The 26,295-nt window shown below is 31.6% G+C and overlaps 1 protein-coding gene across 2 annotated transcripts in view; it reads left to right on the top strand.

Moving 5' to 3' along the window:
• The window catches only part of LOC113402015 (voltage-dependent calcium channel subunit alpha-2/delta-3), a 66,042-nt gene that overhangs the window by 20,084 nt on the left and 19,663 nt on the right, over positions 1 to 26,295 (top strand). For both annotated transcript variants that reach the window (XM_026642109.2, XM_026642110.2), the window contains exons 3-4: positions 1,495 to 1,605; positions 21,822 to 22,050. In XM_026642109.2, the coding sequence (XP_026497894.1) occupies positions 1,495 to 1,605; positions 21,822 to 22,050 (340 nt within the window). The remainder of the gene's footprint in view (positions 1 to 1,494; positions 1,606 to 21,821; positions 22,051 to 26,295) is intronic.

Here is a 26,295-nt window from a genome sequence, read left to right on the forward strand (position 1 = left end):
CTCGCGGGACGGGCGCCTCTGCCGAATAACAATAATTTGGCAGCTAGCATACGCCAAATTCCGGACGTGTTCGTTCCATTTTTAAATTTGACAGGTCTGAGCCGCCATGTTGGACCCAATAACTCAGCGCGTAGTGTAGCGCGAATGCGACGCGATTGTTGTCATTTTCGCAAATAATGCGAGCGCTATACTCCTCTCGATGTTTATCAGCCCTCATGAAAGCATTAAATTACGCGCCTGCTCGGAGCCGATATTACTAGTGCTCTATTTGTTGAAATAATGTCCTGAACTACAATTGTTATAACAGTTTACTAAACCTATAATTAAACACAAGCTATGCGTGGGCGGTAGTATTTGAACGTAGTTTATATTTAAAGTAAACTTCTATACTTGGTGTTATATATAAATCTGATATGTTACTTGTGAAACTTCAATAAATTTAACATATCAGAGATATGTAAATAAAACGTAACATTATTTATGTAATATAATAAAAATATTACTTCCTTCCTACTCTTAGGCTCTGAAAACAGATGAGTAACTTGTCCGTCAATCCACATTTTGTTTTATCTGTGCATTGAACACTAGTTCACTCAATTTTAGGATCTTTTATTCAGTTTTGGGATGGAACTTGTCAAAAACATATATGGTATAATAATATAATGTTCTGCATTATTTTTAAATTAATATATATAATAAAATAAATAAAATTATGTCTCCTTTAGTCTTAAAAAAGTAACTTCAAATTAGAGATTGGCTGATAAACTTAGATTACAATAAAAATATATCCTATTATGTATAGTATCCAAATGGAGACAGGGACTTCACAAATTGTAATTTCAAATTGTTATTTCATAAAAAATTAAAGTAAAGAAGCTGAGAGCATAATACTAAGCTAATTAATACACAAATATTGTTATAAAAATATATATAATTATGACTGTATGGACTCATACGTCGTTTTTGGCTTAGAGTTGAAAAGTAGAAATAAATCCGAACAATTCTTTTTTTAAAGATGAGGTTTTACGTCAAAACATACACACACTCAGATACACTCACACACACATACATTCACACACAAAGTAGACATGACATATGAAACTGTTAATAATAAATATAAAAAACGCTATAGAAAGAAAAGTACATATCGATAAATATCAGAAAGCTACGAGTTAATACTAAAATCCCTATTAACTCAAAATTATGATATTTCACTTGGAGAAAAGTTAACTCTTTTATATTTATACATGATTTTAAATATGATTACATATTAGTAACATTCCGAAAAAGTCCCGCGGATGAAAAGGCCTCTTATTTTTCTTTAACCGAAAACGAAATGAATTATAAAGGCAAATCAAACACGCTTAAACTTCGCTTGCCCGGGTGGTAACAACCAAGCTAATGGTTAACATCAAAAATTAATTGAATGAATTAATATAACCTGTAATGGATTTTGTATTCAATTTAAATAACACATAATTTTTTGTAATTCAGAAATACCACGAGTACAACGTGGAGGTGATCCGAAAGGACGGCCTGCTCTTAGTCCGGGAGCTCGCTGCTGAAGTAAAGAACCACATGGATTTTAAAATCAACGCTGTCATGGTAAGTTATATATTTTGTTTCTAATTAGTAATTTCGAACTAGTTCGATTTTTAAATATTATGACACATGTATGAGTAACATCAGTATCAACTATTTTGTATAAATTTTTGTAGCTTCATTCTAATTGAAAATCCGATGTTCAGGTGGTTCAAAGAACTGTCGATTTAACATCTGATTGACTGTTATGTGATAATGGTTCAAACAAGGTTTTTTAATTCATCACACGATTGTTATTCATCTATGAAGGAAAATATCCGTTTTTCAATTTCAAATTATATGTCATAAAAATAATACACACTCTAAGAATTTGTATAATCTGGCATAATCTTAAGAAATATTTCTAAACATGTTTATTATATTTTTCATTATATATTTAAATAATAAGTTTTGTATTATATACGCATTTAGAAAAAATCTTAAGTTAAAATACAACAATAAGTAGTGTATACAATAACTTAATAAAATCAGTAGATTACCATCTTTAATTCATAACAAAATAGGTTAGCAAGACTTGAAACGTATATTTGTCATAGCAGGTGAGCTTAACTTAATGCTTAATGTAAGAAAACGCAACCATCGTCATTATTCGCCTTTCCTTAGCCAATTTTATTTAGGAAAAATGAATTTATTTGACAGCAAATCCATCTCGACAATAATTTTGCTGGTGGAAAAAGAACCCAATTTATCGGTATTTTATTTAAGGAGCACATCGCACCGAAGCTTCCTCCCCGGTCTTTTTCAGCGGAGCGGGTCAGCTAAGATACTCTCCTCATACTCCCGCTCCGTGGCCTTCTATTGCGATATAACATTTTCGCAGAACCCCTCGGCGTTTATCCCGCTCGATAGCGAAAGGTCTCCGATGATAATTGCCGCCAAGGAATGCTTGGAGTCCCCACGCGGCACACTCCATCAGTGTGGCCTGCCGCCTGGCTATTCTCTTCAGGTACTTACCGAAGCAGCCGTGTCGTGTAAGCACCTGCGTCACCTAAAGGTTAGTGTGCCGCGATTCCTCTCAACCCAGTGACTTATGTGAGGCCGGATCTCCTCCATTGTCTCCAGACCAGCAGCAGGGGACCCAAAATCCTCCTCCCACCTCCGAATCAGGGCTCGCTAGGCTAAAGATCTAACTCGTTTCACTCCGCCGACCCTGGACGATCGCTGCTTAAACTTGTATCCACCAGGAACCGGTAAACTTCAGCAAGCATCTCCGCCTGGAGTTCCTAGGTCGAATCGCTCTCGATAAATATTGCAACCGTCCACGACACCATGTAGTAGCCTCGTATCTCTTTCATTACTATGACACTCTGCGGTCTCCGAAAAAGAGCTCCATCATTGCACCGTACAATGCCATGGAGAGCATCACACCAGCGTAGAAGCGGCAACGGCGTTGTTAAGCTTCGGGTCGAGTTGTACCTCTAAACTAGTTTGACGGATACACGTGTGACAGCTTCCAAAACTCACTTGCAGATTACTTCACGATATATTAATTTACCACTGAACACGTAACTTATCAACAAACAGTAATTATATATATAATTAAAATACAGTGGAGCAGTTTGGTCGAAGATTCAGATTAAGTTTGATCCAGATTCCTTAACCAAAGATTCTCGACTCTTCAGAAAAATAAATATAGATAAACGTTTTATTCAAAGGATTAATTTCGACATAAGCTGTTTGTTAATCATGTTACTTTACATAAGCTAAGCTCATAAGGCTATCCGATCTTAAGTTGGAAACCTTATATAAAAATAGGTTATTCCTTTCAATATGCTATTATATAATTCGAATGTAATATTCATTCAATCAAATATTTGAATGATTAACAAATATAATTGGTACATTTATATAATATAACAGGTTTTACCGTTTATCGAGAGAATAATTTATATTAAATTATAGGTCAGATTACTAAAATAATTTGATAACATTTCTGTAGGATTTACTTATGTCATACATAAATAATAATTGGCTAAATATATTATATATAACATATCGATATGTTTCTTTTTAGGTATTTTATCTGACTTCGAGTCTTACTCGCACTCGGCCGGGTTTTTAATATAAATATTAAAGGGCTTAATTTAATATTCGTATCTAAGTAACAAAGTGAATTAGTAAAATGAATCCACAAAGAACAACAACAAAAATAATGTTAAATGTTTTAAGTTTGATACATAAAATGAATTTAAACTTTAATAATTATACTATAAATAAAAAAGCGTGCAAAGGCGGCCATATCTTCAGTTACTATCTTATAGAAAACAATTTCAAAGAGAGCTCTTTATTAATCGCTTTCTCGAAATTGAAAACTTGAACACGAACTAACAATTAATACGAATAAAGTATTAATATTAAAGTGAATCCAGCAACTTTTTCTGTAAACTATCATACGTAGAAAACAACGACAGGACTACAGACAGAAGAAGTAAATAAAAATACTGATGATGATTATTTTTAGAATCTTCTTCTTCTTCACTTTTCTTTAATCTTCTTTCTCACCAAACAACAGAAGAGTAGTGATGGTAGGTTTATTTATACGGGCTTTTATTGTAATCTACTATTTTTCTTGCCGTTTTTTCTCCCTGAACTGCTTTCCGTAACGGTGGTAAAATTGAAATATTGACGTTTCCGAAATACTATATTGTAAGGTTAACTTGAATAAAATATATTGGATTTGGATTTATTGGATTGGATTATCCAATGCGTTTACTATATAGCCAAATCTAAAATTCTAGAGACTCAATTTTACAATATTCCTTTACGTTTCGAAATATGATATTCACATCTTTTTTTCTATAAAGTTATTATTAATCAGCTGGGCCACTGGGTGACCACCACCGCCCATAGACAAGTAGTGTATAAAAATGGGTTATTACTGTGACTTTTCATTTTGTTTGACAATGTCATATTAAAAAAAGACCACAAATTATTATTTTTTACATTGGTGATTATGATAGTATCGAAAATATTTTAATATATTGGACCTAACGCAAAATTAAACACTCAAACTTTACTCAAATCGCCGAGCCTGCGAGTTTCACATCGCTTGGTGGATCAGGTGGCCTGATAATTCACTTAAGTACCCATATCCAAAGCAACGCCACGCCAACCTTCCTTGGGAATGTATTAACTCGGCTATAACCCAGGGTTTCCGTCAAACAAATTGTTAGACCGTACAACAAGTGCAGGCTGAGGTTTCTCTTTTCTTCTCAGCCGAAACGTACAAAGCTGACATATTTTATAAACAAAAAAAATAATAATATATCTTCATAAAATTAGCTGTCTAGTTCATTGACATCTATGACCTTAAATGCATATTGGTTTGGGTCGGGTTGTTGTGCTCGTGAATACATATTATGCTTCAGAGAGGACATAACGTCGTCTGGATATTATTCCAATATTAGTTTAATGATTCAAATTTTTTATATTTTTATATTAATCCAATAGCTAAAGCGCGTAAATGTTGCGAAGCTCAAATTGGTTAAAAAAAAACCAAAAAATTCCGAAAAATATGTTATCGCTAACATAAGCTTAATAAGTAAATATTGAATATTTTATCAATTTCAAATAAAATCTTTAGGAGAACTCTCTTATAATAAATATAACAAACAGTATAATAAGTATAACAAACATTTTTATTTATTAATACAATCGCCTCCCATAGCGTTACTTACTTTTTAAGTTTATTACGGTACACTCGGATTTTCTGTATTGGATAAACATAAAAATAAAGTTCTATATATTATAGTAGCATACGAATAAATAGAGAATATATTTATACTAAATTAAAAAAAAAATGACTTATTTTTAGCAGATTAGTTTTATTTTAGGTATTTTAATATGTAGAAACGTATATTGATGCGATCGCATTGAACGCATCTGATTGCAGAGGTCTCGGATCGTGAGCGTAGAATTTGGTCCTTCTAGCCGGATAATTCTGAAAACCTGCACCAAATATTCTTGCCAATCTGTTTTGTTGTGAGTTCCTATGTACTTGTATAAGTATGCTTAATGTTAAAATATCTTTAAATAATATATTTTAGCATATTTTGTATATACTCAGTACATGCTTATTTTTATTTCAAGTGGGGAATTAACCTTATATTGAGCGCAACCAATTTGTAAGGCTTCGACCTTTCCTAATTTTTAGTGAATATTTGTATACGAGCGTCCGCTGCAGTGGTGATATTCAGCATCGACAGTCGAGGGTTGGTCAATTTACATTTTGATTGTTCGACATTATATAAAATTAAATATATATATTTATAAGGCTGTCGTTTGATGTAGTTTTTTACCATGTCACATTTTAATAGATTATCCTTGATTGGTTGAATTAATTTTCTACCTTCAATAGATACCTTCAACTATTTCACATAATAATGTAGGAATTTGGATTCGTGTGCTATCAAATTATCTCGATAGAAAGTATCTAATATACAAAATATGTTATATAAAACTACCGTTTCGCTGGTAATTCGAAAGACAAAAGAGAGATAACGAAGCTTTCGAAACAATACGTAAATAAGGCACAGAAAATTTGCACGTACCTATTTCGACTGCATTTCCATATTCAACAATGGCCGCTCGAGTCGCTGCTGAACCCGCACCCCTAATATTGAAATTCTTGTCAATCCTGAACTACGTCTGTTATTCGTCTCAATTTCCAATTCAAAGTTTCGTGATCTCTCTGCGATCATCGAATTTACTTTTATTTATATTTTGTTTATCCTATATATATTTAAGTCAAATGAAATAAGAGGATTTATTACAATTGTATTTAATAAAATACGAATGAACTGTATGCTGTTATGTAAGAAGTAATAAGTATGACAATAGAATAGAACATTAAAAAACTACAATTCTTTTTTAAGTAACGTTTCAATAACGATTTAAATATTCAACTTAATAATTATTAAATATAATTTTAAAAAATACTTAAGGCTATTTGATATATGTTCAACATAATTAACAAATAAAGAAACATGACAAGGTCATAACAAAAAGGTTATAATTAAAAAGACGACTCTCATTTAAAGATAAAATACGCAGAGACATCTTTTATTCTGCCAAAGTTTGTTAAGAACATACTTAAGTGTTCTGGTAAACATTTAATACCCAACCTCAGTTGAGTTGAACGCAAAGATTTATGAAGGAGCGACAATGTTTGTTATATAAAAGCTAAGTTGGGGAATGAACCATGGGGATGTAATTATTCCATCCGAGCCTGCCGAATACCATTTGCGGTTTTTGTTTCCAACTCCTTCATCCGCCGTCTCCATTCTGTAAAAGTTCCTTTTTTTGTCAATTCATTCCCCACCCGACATAATGAAGGCCTACAGCATTCAATTAACCGCAGAGATTGGAATGTTTCGTGATTTGTACCCCGATACGTAATTCCATCGGCGTGTTTCAATTCAATGCCCCATGGACTAGAAATTATACCGTTCCGAAACTTTCCATGATCCCTTTAGACGTTATCCTTTCAATTTGTATTGACAAATACACTCATATCTTTACTGAAAAAATGTTAGATATTTCGAAAAAGACAAGATGGCCGAGTAAATAAAAAGCGTGAGATTCACGCACACCGTGGATTTAACTCCAGGCAAGCACAGCTATATTTTCAAGTCATGTTTAATTTGTATTTATAATTATACATTTAGTCATCTTGCATGAAGGAAAACACATTGAAATTTTTACTCGGATGTATCCTGACGGAAGAAGAGAACTGAGTCATTATTGATTGAAACGAAACTTTTCTTTTATTTCGATTGAAGTGAGAACTACCTACTTATTGGACATTGTAATGGTATTTGAATAGAAACAAAAATTAATCTATTTCGTTATAAAAAAAAACTAAATTTAAAGCAGTTTAAATAGTCATACAGGATCATACAAATATACATAATGTGTATAGCTAGTTGCAGAGCCCGCTTATACAAATGCTTCAAAGGGAAACTCGCTTTCGAGAGTTCCACTAAATTTACCGTCTGTCTTATATTTGCTTCTAAAACAGCACTTTTTATTTGATGTATTTAATGTAGTTCAATCGTTTATACCGCTTAATATTGAAAAGTTTTATTACCAGTATTTCAATAGTGTACTATTAGATATTGTGAGCTTATGTAAACCTATTTATAATCAATTTTTTTAGTAAATATTGCATTTTTTAGTAAACAATTTTGTTAAAAATATAAAATGGCAACTTACAAATTTTAAACTATTGTAGCTATTAGAAAATACCAAAATTTTTATACTATGAAAATTATATTCCATCCAATTCGTAATTCAATATAATAACAAAACAAACAAAAAATAATTAAATTCAATATAAAATCAAGTAAAACTTGATTATGAAATTTATACGAGATGTTATGCTCCGACAAGCGCACAAAATTGAGTCTGGAATGCATTTAACATATTTTATGTCGAGACTTGAGCATTCAAAGTAATTGCAAAATCTTAATACTAGCTCTACCTTCAAAGGTAAATCATGATCAAAGTAAATAGTTTCAACAACTAAAATCTCTCGTTCCACAATAGACAAAATATATTTAATAAAATAAAGGATTTATATAAAATTAAATATAAACTGTACTTTAACATATCGCAAACTCATTTAATCGCGAATAATCCATATCAAAAGCTTTCCTTTACATGTTAAAGCGTAGTTTAAATTCCTAAGTTTAAGTGCGCGAACGTGAACAGAATTCAGGTGAAATTACGAAGCCGCTTTGCCTGGCAGAGCACCGATTGAGCAATAAATCATAATATTATAATAGCTAGCTATAATGTAAACAGGACGCCTCCCCCTAACCTCGGCCTCCCAACCCGGTTTCCAAACAATGCTTCATTTAACGAGACAAAAAATGTCAAGCTACGTTGACAAATTAAAACCGATAATATTAATAACGTTACCGCAATGTAACCACTGATAGACAACTTGCAAAAATAAACAAGCAAAGCGTTAAATTCATTTTCGATAGTATAGTTTTTAAACAAATTAAGCATATATCATTTTATATGTTGACAGTGCTCTATTTTTACTTGCATAATAATAATTTATACTTCTACTGAAAATACAAAATAAAGAAGTGAAATAAGATTATCTAAATATATACACGAGAGTCTAATGATGCCAAAATAAATACATATAAAAATTATAATTACATTAAGACCATTTCATTATATACAAATAAAAATTAAAAATACCTACTATACAAATCATGGCCGCGTGGAATGGTGGCAAGAATGCTAGCAGCATTTCCTCGTTGAATCGCAATTCCGATCCTCTAGGCGAAAAATGAACCAGCCCTGTCACCAGTGGAGGCAATTTGATTAAGTTTTTATATTATTTTATATATTACATTTTACGATTACCTAATATCAATCAATCAATCATTATCGAAAAAAACAAATCTATAAGGTTTACTATAAAAATGTTAGTACATTTATATATAGTACATTTAAAAATATTCTGTTGGTGGCAAAATATTGGTATTTTCGTATTATACACAGATAACACGAATATTTGTGGACATATTTTGAAAAATGTTTAAAATTCGAATAGAAAAATTGAAAACTACAGAATAAAATGATATACATTACCAGTAAACCATATAATAGGAATAAAAATTGAAATTATTTTCCATATTCCAAACATTTGTATTTAATACTCTTTTTTCGATAAGTAATTTATAATAGCAACAGAAATAAACGTAGAGCTATTTAAACATTGATTGCAGAATCATTATAAAAAAAATAAACCACTTAACTATTTTACAGAAACGCGTAACGACTAGCAAGTTAAGCGTTTGTATTAATGTTCGAATAACATTATGAAAACAATAGAGTTTGGTTATTGGCAACAGATGCGAATACTTGATAATATCTGTAATATGTATAATGATTCTAAGTAATGTATTTGTAATAGGATCAGTCGCAAATTAATCGATTTAATTAACGCCTACTTTAGTCCACGTTTTAAACACATCTAAACGTGCCTAATTAAATGCCACAAACAATAGCTCAATGTGACATATATGCGTTAAATCCACGTATCTGATATTTAGGAGCAATGAACCGGCAACACCAGCACAAAACACGGCCTAGTTCCCAATTCGCTAATAGCTATTCAACATATACATACGTAATTACAACTAACAACGAAACGCACACACTCACAATACGGTCACGTGTTAAAATATCAATATCGCGTCAATCTGATTTCGAGTAGGCCGTTTTATTTACGAACGTTGTACATTGAAATTTATATTTTCCGTTATTTTTTTGTATGAAAATAAACTTAAAACAAAATTTTAATTTAAATTAAAACGTAATCCTTAGGCGATATTAATGTCAATATTAAGCAAGATGAACCTTGAAATGCGCGGATATATGAGTTTAGATATTTGCATGTATACACGTGCAAGGCGCACCGCCAAATTCCAGAGGCATGCCAGAGGGTGCAGGGTGCAGAGCGAAGGGGGAAGAGGCCCTGCAAGTTCGCTGCATCTCGACCTTAATGCCGCCATCAGCAAATTGCGAACCGTCTGCTGGTGACAAGAAATCCCTGACATAATTCTAGCCATCGCTTTGTGGTAGACGTTGGTGACGTGCATAATATGATATTTAAAATATAAATATGTGATGAAATTGGCTTTACTTTTATATATATTATTATTCAAACGCTTAATATTTATGTTCACATACATTACATATTATTTTATAGAACAATTTCATTAGAGGCGATGTATGACGTATCACCGAAACGCTGTCAAAAAGTCTTTTGTTTACGAAAAAATTCTCCCGCTCTATCCGCGATTATTTACACAGTTCTTTTACTATTTCTATTTTTAAACGAAAACATCAAAAACATCCTTTGATACGAATATAACCTGACAAACAGGTATGTAACAAATAGGGGAGATTTTTAGACTTATTTCTGAACGAATATTAGAATAATGTTTATATAGTCTTTATACATAAATAACTAATAATAATCTTTGTTGATATTATTACATTTTCCATATAATGGTATGACAGCAATTTAAAATCTAAACTATAACAAAATTCGTATCTGTATTGTATTGTAATTAATTTATAATTATTTACCAAATATTAACCGAATTAAAAATATATGTCAATATTGCTGCACGTGTAAAGGTTATAATAACATAATAGAAGCTCCTCTGGATAGCATTTACTTATACGAGAAGATGACGCGCATCTACAACTATGTAAGTTAGTTATGCAATTATTACATAATTTTTATTTATTTTAAGAAAATAATTTTTCCTCAATTCTAATTTGAAAAATAATTTATTAATCAGCAAAGAAAACATTATACAATTTGAATATAATAAATTATTCCATCATAGATAAAATCATTCTTAGATACTTAAATAATTAAAAACCTCATAGAAATAATAACTGCTACATAACCAGAACTTTATTTTCTATTAACTTACTAATAAATTTTACAATATTAAGTAATAACATAATCATGATTTCCGCATTAACATTGGTTTTCCACAAATGTATATAACGAAGCATCCCAATAGCGATCGGATGCCATTCCAGGGCTTATGACGCTACACTTAACCATTGAAATCGTTTGAATTCCTCGTGTAAACATCGGAGGGATCGAGTAATAACTGTCTGGTGTAAGGCGGGTTATTAAATACCATCTCGCGGGTGCACCGTGACCCACATCCACTGCACCCGACTTATACGAGTGGACTTTATTGATTCGCAGTCTTGAGACGGTGTTTTGTCTCGCTCGCTCTCGAGGATGCAAGCGGGCCCGCAGGCTACTTACTCAATATTCCGAAGCCACGGGACGCCTGCACTAAAGCTTAAGTAACACGCACTTTTATGAACATTTTCACTCGGTTCGGCTTTAAGTAGTTTTCTGTTGAAATGGTATTATAATCAATGTTATACTTACAGATTCACTTATTGTTATTAAAATATTTTGCTTAAATATTATCACAAGTGCCTAAAGTTAAGCAAATCGTCTTGACATAATGTAGAGTAGTCATTCTATAACATTATGTAATTTTATTTGACTATAGCTTTCAAGGCTATAATTTTATTATTTAGATATCAATGTTTCTATAGTTCATACTACTATGCTTCCAATTAATCTTGTAGTAGAAAACAAATCAATAAATATAGAGTATAATAATAGACTATCCCGCAAAAACGTCACACAAAGGTAATTGCCTACGTTAGGGAAGCCCTGCGTAGCATCAGCGTAGCGCGTGGGCGACGGGTGACGCGAAGGGCGCGGGTCGACGACCTGCCGCAACGTAGTACCTACTGCTGACCCTTACAACGAACGGGTAAACTACTAACTAAAACCAATATTCTTATAAAAATTACATTTCATTGTTTAATATACTGTTAATATATTTTTGGCGTGAGTTCAAAATATATTTTAAAGAAAAGCTGTTATAACTTTGAATCGACATTTTACAAGTGTGTTATTGTTAGTTAAACATGAAATACAAGTGGTCCGGAATCGAGATTTAATTGGGAAGCACTGAAACGAAAAGGAAATAGTTAGTCTTTTGGACTAATTACAATTCGTTTCTGAGTGAAGAACAAATAATATTTTATTATATAATTTGTATGTATGCCTTATATATAAAAAAATATTATTGTCTTTAGTTTATGTATAACGACCAATGATTAAAATGAGGATTTAAATGATACCTTTATATGGAACTTTTAACATTCAGATATATTATAATTTATACGTAGTAGAGTATTTATCCGAAGTAGTTTGATAAAAAAATCTATAGAACTTATTATTCTAAATCAAGGATCGTAAGTATAATACTAATATTATTACGTATGTATGTACATACGAATTACAAACGACAGAAACATCTCATTCTCTCATTCTATTCGATAACATATTTCTGAATTATTTAAATTAAACAACATGCATAAGTCGTCGGCTGCCAACAAAATCAGATATTGCTTAAAGGAGTTTCACTTTAAGTCAATCTCCTTGCTACAAAATTTTAATGTGAGCTCTAATATATAATTTTCTGTTTCTTCATCTTTTAATAATAACAAAGTATTCTGATACTAACCTTTGTAGTACTGTTTATAATTTTCATTCTATAATGATTAATACTTATCATGTCACGAGCCGAGACGGCACAGCGGTTAGAGCGCGTACATCTTAACCGATGATTGCGGGTTCAAACTCAGGCATGCACCACTAAATTTTCATGAGCTTAATTTGTGTTTATAATTCATCGCTTGCTCGGCGGAAAACATCGTGAGGAAACCTGCATGTGTCTAATTTCACCGAAATTCCGCCACATATTAATCCACTAAACCCACATTGGAGCAGCGTGGTGGAATATGCTCCTAACCTTCTCCTCAGAAAGGGAGAGGAGGCCTGAGTCCTTCAGTGGGGAATTTACAGGCTGAACATTAACGAATAGTTTTAAATAAATATTTAAAGATAAATCTTTTTTATTGAATCTATAGTAACAGTAATCAAAATAAATAAATCGTATACTGAGACGTATAATTTTACGATTTTATTGAACGCATTGCAATTGCTTGCATTGCAAAGCCGAGTGAACGCGTTGAAAGCACGCAACAATGAATTCAGAGCAATCCGTGGCACCATTGCATTGATATAATCTCTAATAAGAACTAAGAAGGACTGTTTTATGCCGTAATTACTTTGTTTCATTATCTGTTTTAAGTAAAACGGTTAATAAATACAATTTATAATAACTAGTGTGCACGTAGTACTAACGTGCATTCGCTACCAAAAATAATCATCAGTCATTGATAACCGAATAAAAAAAATCCTTTAACAAACAAAGGAGTTACAAGCACTAAACTATCTTTGACAATTTAGTCGTATAATAAGTTTCAATATTACTCATGCTGAATGCATAGGACCATGTAAATCTTAACAAACTGTTAAATCGGCTATAGTTTAAAATCTATTTAATTTAAAAAGTAACATTTTAAATTAAAATTATATTAATAGATTCTATTTTTAAATTCAAAACAACAATATATTCTTGTCTATTCGACTATAATGCTATTTATATATGTATATAACAATATAATAACTTTGATAATATCTTCAATATTTTGACATCATAATGCATTTTGCATCTTCTAAAACATTCCCATAGAATAATTTGAAAATAAATTGAAAGCAAATTATTTCGGAATTATGTCTCAAACTCATTTTGTGAATGATTATTTGATTTTAATTTGATCTCGAATTTGTAAAAATTATACTAATTACGAAACCTTGAGAAGTCAATCACTCAACAAACGATCAAATTTAAGCATCTCAATACCATTTGAAATTCAGGTCCATACAGACATAGTGCACGACAAAGAACTGTAGCCGTTGGCACCATTCCACTAATACGATTCCTATTACGAGCTGGAGACGACAGAATTGCGGCTATGTTCCAACATATGTACGCGATAAACAAGCAACCGAAAATGTTTTATTGTGTCCCTGGTGTAGAAATTTATAGATTCATCGTAGTAAATTTTAAATAAATATTTAAAAAAAGAAGCGATCATAATGTTACTATATCGATATAATATTATCGTTTATAACAGCATTTTTTTACACTATTTGAATACATTCAAAAAACACACACGTTACCTGTCACGAAAAGCTTTTTTATTTAATATTTCTTAATTATTTGATTAAATCCTACGATTTTTTTTATCATGAACTCATATTTGAGATATTTAATGTTTGTACGTGTCTATCTCTTATATACGTATATTTGTCTAAATTATTTTTTTCTTTCTTAGAAGAACTTTCAAGCATGTTTTTTATGATTAAATATCTTTTTGGATTCTTTTTTCGAATATATTTGATTCCTATTACGTATAATTAAAGGATCAAATGAATAAATAAATGTATTTATAATATTTCTGTTACGATTATCAATATCCTTTATTCAGTTATTTGGTATAGTTTAAACTATATAAAAATATATTCAATATCTTGATAATAAATATAATTACCTGTCCTCGCGAAACTTAACTTACTTTACGTAACGTATATATCTTGTGGAATTTTGTAAGAATTCACTTCGTATCTCACTCGTGAAATGTTAACAATCGACTGATGGTGATACGCCATTTTGATACGTATACTCTATAAATTATAGTCACTGTCGCATATAACATCACGTTCATGTCTGCGGTGACTTTCGAGGTTCTTTTTAAGAATATCTCTCCAGTAGATAATATGCAAATGTAACTAAACAAAATTGAAATAATAACGGTGGATATTAGAGTGCCACAGACTATACAGTTACGTATAAATTATGTAGTGACAGCAGTAACTGAAGGGTTAGTGTGGATGAGACAATTTTATGAGGAGTATTTTACTAAGTTATTTTCTTGTACCTTATTAACGTAATCTGTATGAAACACGAAGGATTCTAGTGTACTTTAAAATTGCAGAGCATTTTTAAGTACTAAGTTTAAAGTAATTTCAACGAGACGCTCGTCGAGGGATATTATAGGGATACCTGTTTGAAATAAAACAGTTTTAATGCTTTTTTTAAATATAATAAAAACAGCGTTAATCAAAATGCTGTTAGAAGTTTTTATAGAATATAATGTAACTTGTTAAATAACGTTTTATTATATAACAGATGACGTCACAAGTTATAGGTTATATATGTATTTGTACATGAATGACAATAGTTGGCTTGCAATTAGACTCTTCCTCATCTCCTAATTCAGTTTATAATGATTGTACAGCACAACGCAACGTCAGACTGTTCTTCCAGATATCAAATGACGAACAATATTTCACACGAGCCGCGAATATCGGGCTAGACTTTTTCGATAACAATTGCTATTAAATTTTAGTTCATTTAAATTAGATGACAATACAAAGATTATTTGAATTATTTATGTCTCTGAATTTAATAAAAACGATATTACTTTCAAAGTATTTTATATTTATATTTTGCACCTAATTACACAAATAGCATACAAACTACGTTACGTATCTAACTCAGCGATTCACTTTTCGAAATAAGTTATATCAAAATGTTACATACCTATGTTCCGTTACGATCTCAAATTATGAAAGTACATTTAAGAGACTTTCTAGTATTTTATAAACATGAACCCATGTGACATAAGTCAAGTGTGTGTGTTGGGGCTAAATTAGCTAAGTGTTTTAAGTGTTTATACGAAGGCGTCGCGGTCGGGAACGTTGACATAATGCAATATGTCTGCCTTGACGAGTGTGCGGTGGCGGTCTGTCGTTGACGCGCAACGCCATGTAATCTCGCTATAGTACTCCTCAAATTCTGTATAAGAGTAAAAACACGCAACACATAATGTACGCTAAAACAATCTATTGTTATATAAACAACGAATGAAATTAATGTAAACGAAATAATATACAAAGATTTATAACAAGTGATATTTAAATTAATGACATTTATTAAGTACTTAGGTTTTCAGTCTAGTAAAAATCAAAATATTTGAGTATTCAAGTAGGCTTTTACATGTACTTTTGAATCGTCGTTTTAGAAAACTATATGAAAAGTAAAGGTACCATCGATTTGGAACGTAGATACTACTGAGTAGAATGGGCAAGAATCAGTTGTTATAGTAATGTTTCGTAATCAATAATCGCTAGAAGTTTAGTTAAATTAGCACTCAATACTAGTCTTCGATTAACTAAAACTTCTAATATTTTAATTGCGATGATAATTCTGCTTTTTACCACATTTTATGTGTTTATTACGGTTATGAATTTAAATTATTTTGATATCGTTTTCTTTTTGGGATTTGATTCCCAGTTTTCTATTATCTGTCAGGGGTGTGATGGTCCAGAGAATAAAATCATCGTAGCTGAAGATCGGTTCATACTTACTGTTTTAGTCTCAACCCTCAAGAGGAAAAACTACTATGCCCAGCCGTGGAATATCTACGATCTTTTACTTTACAGTGCAATGGTTAAAATATTAAAAAGTTTTACAGTTTTCAATACTTTAACCATTGCAATGTAATTTTGTTATATTATAACATTTATATTAAAATATTTGGTTGAATTTTGTGTAAAATTGAACTGTTATATTTTCAATATTATAAATATTTTAGACATTGGTATTACGCTGTATGAAATATTTATCTATCCTTACATCGCCAATGTGCAACCAACTTTAGCAAAAAGTAACTTACGTCCCGTGTACGTGTACACTGGTTCGCACTGGTACCCTTCAAACCGAAACACAACAATACTAAGAATGAGTAATGCTGTGTGATTAACAAGAAGAGCGTTCGTTCCCTACCAAGGTATACTAATATACAAGGTATAATAAGATAACTGATCATAGCTACTACAAACTGAACGTAACGAAATTTGACATTGAGTTAGTCTGGGTCTTATATAAGAACATCTTACAAATATTATAAATGCGAAAGTTTGGATGTATAGATGTTTGTTGCTCAATCACGCTAAAACGGTTGAACGATACAGAATTAAAATTGACACAGAGACCTTTCATATTCTGGAATAGCACGTAGGGTACTTCTTATCCCTAACATCTGGGCCACCTCTCATGGACAAAGCCGCTTAGTAGCCATATAAATTGAAGAATTAACTGGAAAAAAAGTGAACGAAATCTTATTAATTTACATTTGAAAATATTTAATCATAAAACGTGTAGAAAATAATCAGTCTTAATAAAAATGTCATTGATAATATCATTACAAAATCAGATGTAAATATAAATTTTAATTCAGCTTAAATATGACGATGATGATGATTGTTGAAGGTTTTTGACGTTTTATGTAGACCCTTCCTATACCCGTGAAATAAAATAACCAGATTATTTTGGTTATAATTACTTTTTAAATTTCCTTAAAACTGCCGATTGTTTTATTATAACTCTCTGTAAATATTAGTTGGATCTCATGCCGAAACTTATCTATCTAATTTTAGGAAATCATTAAGCGTATGTAATATAATTAATCATGTATTTCTTATGTACTTTTTGCCTGTCGCTTAAGGTAAGGAAAGAAATATATATTTATAAAATAATGAAACATACTGTAGTACATTAAAACGCCATAAATATAATATGACACAGCTCTAGTTCGTTTACATTAGCTCTTATATTTATGACATGTTTTTCGTTAGGTCTAAATACTATGTTATTGAGAAATAACATCATCACGCTAAGCTAGGTGTATTATTGTAAATACGAGAAAAAACGTATTTAAAAGGGAGGCGTAGAAGTACGAATAGGCGGTATCATAATAAGTTGCGAACAAGGCTCGAGCCAAAGCACCTAGAACTTAGCTCGACAATAAAGTTGAAAAATCGGGGGGATTGCGCTGCGGGCGTCGCCAAGAAAAAACGACTCCAACATTTCGCACTTAATGAAACTGTAGCTGAAACAAAATAAAGGAATTCCGCATTTACAGAGCAGTAAGTATTGTTTCAGGAATAAGGAGCCTTTCATTGCGGATCTTAATGGCTACATTAAAATATTTGAGGTGCTGCAGACGTCTTTTATATTTAATCAATGCTAAGTTTCCCAGGGAGAAAATCTAATAAGAAATGAAAAAAATAGCACTTTAGTACCAACATCTTGCGGTACTTGGAACACCTTAACCGCGGGTTACGGGTCAAACGCAAGCGAGAGTGTTTTAAGTGCTTCATGTGAACGATACAGTGATAGAATATCCCGAAGGACTTATAATACGTGTCTACAGAAAATAAAATTCAAGTATTTTCTTAATTAGGTTATTTATTTGTTGAAGTTCCTAATATTTTGTTAAAAAACCTAAAATACGTATCTATTTAAATGAAATCTTTATCATTAAATTATTTAATTAACCTTAGGAATTATGGTCTGCTCTTCAATTCAATCATGAGATTTTTAATTAATCTTTCATTTCATCTCTGTTTTTCTCTTTGTAAGACTACAATATATGTCTTCAATCTTATTTTTCATTGGCCAGTTGGTTCAAGATTACTCAGATTTTTAATTGTATTAAACTCTTAGTGAGTGCGCGTCCAGCTCGACAAACGCTATAACGGGGCGGCCGGGTGCAAGTTTTAATTACTTCGCCTCTACTTCGAGCTCGTTCCTCCGATGGGACTATTCCCTCTTGGAACTAAAAACTCTCATTTATAAATTGTTTTCAGGATCTTTTAGCTAACTTGTTAACGCGTTATATCGCGACTTGGTAATTACGACGCGAAAATAACGTAATGTACCTTAATCTTTGTTTCTATGGCTTTGTAAAGAGTTGTATTGTATCATAATGATACAGAACTAAACTACTATAATAGACTGTAAATATTCACAGCGACCTCAACTACTCTTGGGGATTTGGTTTGGAACTTATTCTACCACGCTGCTTCTTTGTATGCTGGTGAACATGTGTGGTAGGATTTCATGAGACACATGGCGGTTTTCTCACGCTGCTTACGTGGTGCATTATTAATACAAATTAAACATTTATAAAACTCAACGCTCGCCCGGATTAAAGTCCGCTATCTTCAGTGCGATTTATCCAGTAGTTCATTTCGGCTCTGATAATTATGACAATTTTACTTTATTGACACTGAAAATGTTATGGCACATGGAATAACTGTACTTTCCAACGTTCGAAAACTAAACTTTTTTTGTGAGAAATTGTAATTAATTTCCTTAGAAAAGTCGCAGGCAATAGAGATTTTTTTTTAAATATATTTAATATACTACATTGCTGTAGGTCATTCCATTTAAACTTGGTTTTTCCTTTGAAGAAAAAATTGTGCTCCAGTTAAGTTTGATGTAAGTATGAACAGAGAAAATTACGCAGTCTTTTGCTCTTTATGCTATGGAATTTTGTAGCAGCAATCCAAAGTAGAATGAAGAATATAATTGCATTTTTACGCATCAACAGCGTTTCAGCATCGTCTTTGAGAAAATCTTTTGAAATAGGAATAATACACTTTTTAAATGAACGTATATTAATATTCTTACAAACCTATGACAGTGATATCTCCTTATGAATTAAACTACTATAAAGCACTGTTGTGGTTATTATTTTCTTTCATTTTGTCGTATCGTAGATTGGCGGATTGGTATATGGGCCATCTGATGGTCTGTTGGAAAATCGACTTAATTTGGATTTAATTATAATAATATTATACTTACGTAATTATGTACATAAATGTTATCACATTTTAAGTCTTAATTTTATAATCCTATCCATCTTTTCTTTACCATAATAATAATATGTGGAGTTCAGTCGTCTAGACTTCATTGTTATATAATACTAAATTTATACTGTAACGAAATAATAAATGTGGTTTAAAATCATTCTGTCTATCTATATTTGGCATTGTGTTTCAAAGAATTCATCTATATCTTTATTATAAAGCCGAACTTCTACGGTTGATCGTTATATTTAGACATCAAAATTCCAAAGAAAATATAGTTGCATTTGATAATTCGTTTATTGAAGAAGGTCCACGAGGTTGGTTGTCCTGTAGCTAGCTTATAAGGCCGCAGATGGCCCAAAGACCTGGCTTAAACCCTTGCGTCAGGTCGATAAAAAGTTATTGAATTTTTTTTCTGTCAAGAAAATCTTAACATAAACACGAAATTTGCCGTCAGTGTTACCAGTCCCGGAAAGTACGTAAAGTCGTTAGTCCTGAATTCTTTCTGGTCGTATCCGATGACAATCCCATCAGATTATAAAAGTGTAGAAAAAGTGAGTTAATCTGTAATTGCGCACACGTGAGCCCTATTGACATGTACGATTGGAGAACATTATCATCAAAGAAGGTTATATAGGCTTTATTGCTTCACCGAAAGCAAAGAAGGGACGAAACAGTAAGCGTTAACCAATATGTAGACCACTTTAAATTAAGATACATTTTAAAACTTCTTTTCTCATGTTCGATATATCAATGATTCAAAACGAGGAACCCGTAATATTACTAGGTAAAATAAAATAACATATAAAAAAGATACATATCGGATACATATGAAAAACATTATTCAAAATGATATTTTAACATTAACTAATCTCTTACTTTGTTACAAGAATATTCATCGATAAAAGTTGTTGTACTTTTTATACAATTACATAGATATTATGTGCAATAATTTCACCCTCACGCTATACTAGATGTAATGTTTTACCAAACATTCTGCACTCCTTTGATGTAATGCCGTAGATAGCCTCGCGTGTTTCTAACGGCCCTTATTTACGTAAACTAGTATCTATTTTATATGTTAAATTACTATGATTGTAGATAATATCTCAATAATTTTACACGTAAACAATAAAATAAAGTATATCTGCAAATCATATCATGCATATGATTATGCCTAAGTTAAATATAAAAACATTTTTTTTTATTTCTATAAAAAAATATCAGCTGAGATGAAATCGCTCAGTCGAAATTTATAAAACCTTTATTTTGGGGTACTTTAATCTTACATATAAGTCATCACAAGAAATAAAGCTATGAGAGTTTGAAAAAATATATTATAAATGTAAATAAATTGGGTAAAAATTATTTGCCGCAATTTAAAAACTCATATATTGAAGGTGTCAAGTGTTGGATATGAAGACCTGTTCGGTTGCGGCTAACAGATCGTTAGCCTTACCTTACCTTACATACACCTATTTCTAAAGAAAATATAGTACTACATTTATTTTACAGTTATACTGCGCCATTAAACAACCAAACATGTATATAGCAACGTGTATATGTTTATATATGTATAAACTATTTCGATCGAACTAATTGTAAAGACAAACAACCTTAGATTTCCATATTTAATGCTATTCGCTTATACCTCTGCTATATTATGCATTACAAACAGTTCTAGATATTATAATTATTTACAATACTACTCATTCGTTACCTATGTATATTTATATGCAACACTATTTCACTTAAATCTTATTAAATGTAATTTAATTTTACTTCCAATAACAACTTAGCCGACATTCAAAACGCCGTTTTTTCAAAAATTCAACACTGATTGACTTGAATTCGGCAAATTATATCATGACAAATCTGTTTATTTGTCTTAAATCCTTATATGTTTGGAATAGGGTATAGTTCTGTGAATACTATATGACACTTACCATAATCACTGTGGTAAGCTTTTTTGCCAAGATATTTTTAATTAAATAAAGACTTATTTCAGCGTATCATGGATTCGGCGGAAGCGGCTGCGCTCTCAGCCGGCAGCAGCAGCACCGACGGCTTACCTGGCTCCTACTACGACGCGCGATGGTTAAATGTTCACGCAGATGACGGAACTCTAGCGGCGCGTGCACGTCGCCTGCTACTGTCACCCAGCAGACATTTCGATCACATTGCCGTCAACACCAGCTACAGCGCAGTACTTATGCCACCTTACATCAACACTGATGGTACGTTTCTTAATAAAATATTTTATTTATATGACCTACATAAGAAAGTTATTATAGCGATTATAGAGCTTATGTGCAGACCAGTCTCTGTGCACTCTTCGGTAATTATAATGAGAGACATCAAGACTTTGTATTGCCGTATTCTGGTTTAATTAAAAGACGAGTAAGCAATTATACTTGAACTGACAGGGAACTTAACATGGTCTTGTTTTTCTATGTACTTCGGGTATGTTTAAAGTAAGATATTAACAGATATTTATATGCAGAAGAACGTAGGGCTTTCAGTAACTTCTTTACAGGCAAACATATTGCTTGGCTTACCTGGTATGATAAATATCAATTCCCATCCATGAGATTTCTAAATAATTTTATATCAGCCTCCGAATAATAAAATATTGAATGAAAAATCGGCCACATATAACCAGCAATACGAAACGAAGTAGAGCGAGCGCATACTCTAAACCTGTCTCCTTAAAGGCCTCTCCCTTTAAGGAGACAGGTTTAGGTCTAAGCCCAGCAGTGGAATATACAGACTTGACTTGACTGTTACTTTCATTTGTAAAATAATTTGTTTTGTAGATAAAAAGCATCAGTTTGTATTACTTAATGACTTGGCACAGTATGTCTAATTATCTTTAGTTTAAATAAATAAATCGTAGTTTTTTTATATCTGAATAAGTATAGATAGAATTAGTTCTATACAACTCTAGTTAGGAATCCTTTCTTTTGAATTCCGCTTTCGACTATTCATTTGAACTCAGCAATTATAAAGACAAGTCAGACTTGATCGAATAGAATAACCTTAGTCTTAATCCAATTAGTTGAAGCATTGGCAAACCTCGGGATCTCCAAATGACGTCCGGTTTCTCTAATGAATAGAACCTAAATTGCAGCTAAGCATAATACTCAACTTCAATAAACGTGGAATGAATCTTAATCAGAGTTTTGCGAATCATATAACTTAAAGAATAAACTTATTGTTTACCAAATAAATTATTAAAATGAAAGCGTCGTTGAATTTAAAAACTGACTATTTTTAAACAGTATCTATTATTTTGATTTATTTTTCTGGGAAAGTTTTAAAGACACATAAAAGCAAATTAATAGCCTGTAAATGTTTTATTATTGGATTAAAACTACTACTGTTTTTGAGGGGTTTAGAACTTACGCCACCACGCCGCTGCAAATGCGGGTGGCGCACACATGTGAGAAATTATTCGACATATTCTCGAGATGTTTTGACTGAGTTGACTGAGCATAAGATTAATTTTAACAACAAATTAAGCAGATGAAACGATAATGAGAGATGCCTGTCCGGGTTTAAACCTGCAATCTTCGGCTAAGAACTACGTATGTTCAAATTGCTAAAATTACCAAACATGTCGACATGTCGAAACCATTTCGACATGCGTATGATATTGTATATGAAATACCTAAATAATATTAATTGTCTGTGCCATTAGACAGATTAAAAATGTAGTTTTTGTATGAATAATGTGTATATCATTATAAATAAAATACACGGAAATGAAATTGATTAATATCCATGATAATTTCTGATATCACTAGTTGCTTATAGTAACGCTTCGTGTCATCATGACACTGTCCTTAAATAACGACACGATATATGGTTGATATGCGAGGGTTTCGGGTGGGGGGTGGTCGGGTGACCGGGTGAAATGATTTATTAACAAATGAACTTACCTATTTTTGCTTTCAGCTCCAACTCGACGACATTTACTAAACTGACACAATCACTGAACTTAATTTGCTCTAAAATCAATAACAGTGACTGTTCAAACAAATTGGTCAACAAAGATAACCAAAATAAACGTAGTATCTAGTACATTTAATATCAATTTAAATTAAAACTGATTTAGAATATTAATTTGATTATAAATAGTTTTAGTAGTAGAATTTATCGTACTTAATGTTATAAATTCGAATGTTAGTGTCTTCCAAAAATGCAATCTATTTAAGATTAGGCGGATTCTATGATGTAAAAAAGGAAAATTACAACCTGTAAATGTCCCGTGGATAAGGCCACCTTACCCTTTGAAGAGAACGTTTGGAGCTCATTCCACCACGCTGCTCAAATGTGTCAGAATTTCATTGAAATTAAACACATGTCAGTTTCCTCACCCTGTTGACGTTTTCCTTCACCGAGCACGTTATGAAATATTGTATGAGGTATAGAAGTCGAATTATTCGTGAAATAAAATAAAAGAATATAATATAGGAAAGAATAAAATAACTCGAACCATTACGTTTTGAAATATAGAAATCATAAAAAAGTCTCCCTTTTCCCTGAGAAGTTTTGGAATTTATTCTACCACTCTGTTCCCCGGTTGGATACACATATGGCAGATTTACATTCGACGCAAGCAGGTTTCCTTAAGATGTTTATCTTCAGCGCCGAGTAACGCAAACTAAGCAGAGAATATAACCATTACCATTGCTTTTTTTTAAGAAAATTATGAAATACTTATAACAAATAGTAAATTGACACATTATAACTAGGATAATAGGCTCTCAGCGTTGCGGCTATAAGCTATTACAAGTGAGCTCTACACCAAAGCTTTTAGTCGGGAACTCAATTAACCTACATTGAATTTGAGCTGCTAGTGAGGAAAGTTTTCTTAACCAGCGCAATCAATGAAACTCGAATCTCGTAATTTTATTCGGTTTCCACTGCTACATACGTCAACAATTATTCGAATAATTGCGAATTCATTTCACAATTTTTAGTTGTAGCCTCTTCTTAAAAATTCTATGTCTCATTTGTTGGATAAACATAAAGAAAAGGTTATTTTATTTTGTATAACTGTTTGTATAAAAAAAAAATTGTTGATGTTAGAATTACAGGAAGAACATGCACTTTGTAAATTTAATTTTTAATTATAAAGAACAAAGTCATCGTCATATAATTCCTATTACAGAACCTTACAAATATCCTAAATGAAATACAAATATAGTATTAAAGTATATATAAAATTAATTCATGGAGTAAAGCGTTTTATCTTAGTTTAAAACTAACTTTGCTATACGTACAAACACACACAAACGCATTTTTTAATATTATAAAGAGATTAAAGTGGTAAAATATATTTCTTTGTATGATGATTGTTATCTCCTGAACAAATCTGATTAAAAAAAATATTTGTAAGCCACATTATTCCTAATACCTACTAATATTTTGCTTAATTACTTAGGATGTACTGTGTGCCTACTGTGTAGGTCCCTATTCGCGACCCTCATAATTCAAGCGCGGGATTTGAGTGCTCCTTGCGATTTGAGACTAACCCCCGATCGATTAAACTTACACACGCTCGCATATCTTTTGTCCAACGTTATTGTAAGTCAATAAACAATAGATATTGAGCAATTTGATTTTGTTATTACCCAATGACGCAACGAACTTTGCAATATACATATACTCATATTATAAGCCTTTTTAGGATTCCGTACCCAAAGGATAAAACGGACCCTATTACTAAGACCCCACTGTCTGTCACCAGGCTGTATCTATGAACAGTGATAGTTAGTAATCTGAAATTTGAAACTTTCACTGTTGATGTATTTGTGTTGCCGATATAACAGTAATAACTAAGAAACAGAATAAAATAAATATTTAAGGCAGGGATAATGGTAACCCCTGTTTGTAAATAGGATAGAATTAAATAAGGGAGAAAATATATTTTATTAAACGGCAGCTTTGAATATATGACAATTATTAGTATAACGAGTTTATAATAGACCTTAAATATTAACAATTATTAGCAAAAATAGTTTAAAAAACAATTGCAACATTCGATACATACAAGCAGATAAAATTACATTATAGGTTATTATGATATATTTCTCATCGTAGAAATAATACGATTTAGAATGTAACCATTTGTAGGTTATGCATGGCAATTCTTTACGGGACCGGCAAAGTACAATATATCGTGCAATACTTTACTACGATTTATTTTATCGGTAAATATTTGACGTTTCCTCCAAATTATACTCTAAAAAGGTATACGAGGTTGGGCCCATAACCTGTAGAAATAATACTATTTAGAATGTAACCATTAAAAACGGTTTATTGAAAACAAGCGCAAGTGACATAACATATTGACAGACACCAGGAAAAGTTAAGAGATGACAAAAAAGTTTTTAAGCCATTAGGCGTTGTTTAACTTCTTCCAACACTCATTAAATACAATATCGTTGCTTTTAAAAACGTTCTTCTAAATGTAA

This window comes from Vanessa tameamea, chromosome 2 (assembly GCF_037043105.1).
Source record: "Vanessa tameamea isolate UH-Manoa-2023 chromosome 2, ilVanTame1 primary haplotype, whole genome shotgun sequence".
Taxonomy (NCBI): domain Eukaryota; kingdom Metazoa; phylum Arthropoda; class Insecta; order Lepidoptera; family Nymphalidae; genus Vanessa; species Vanessa tameamea.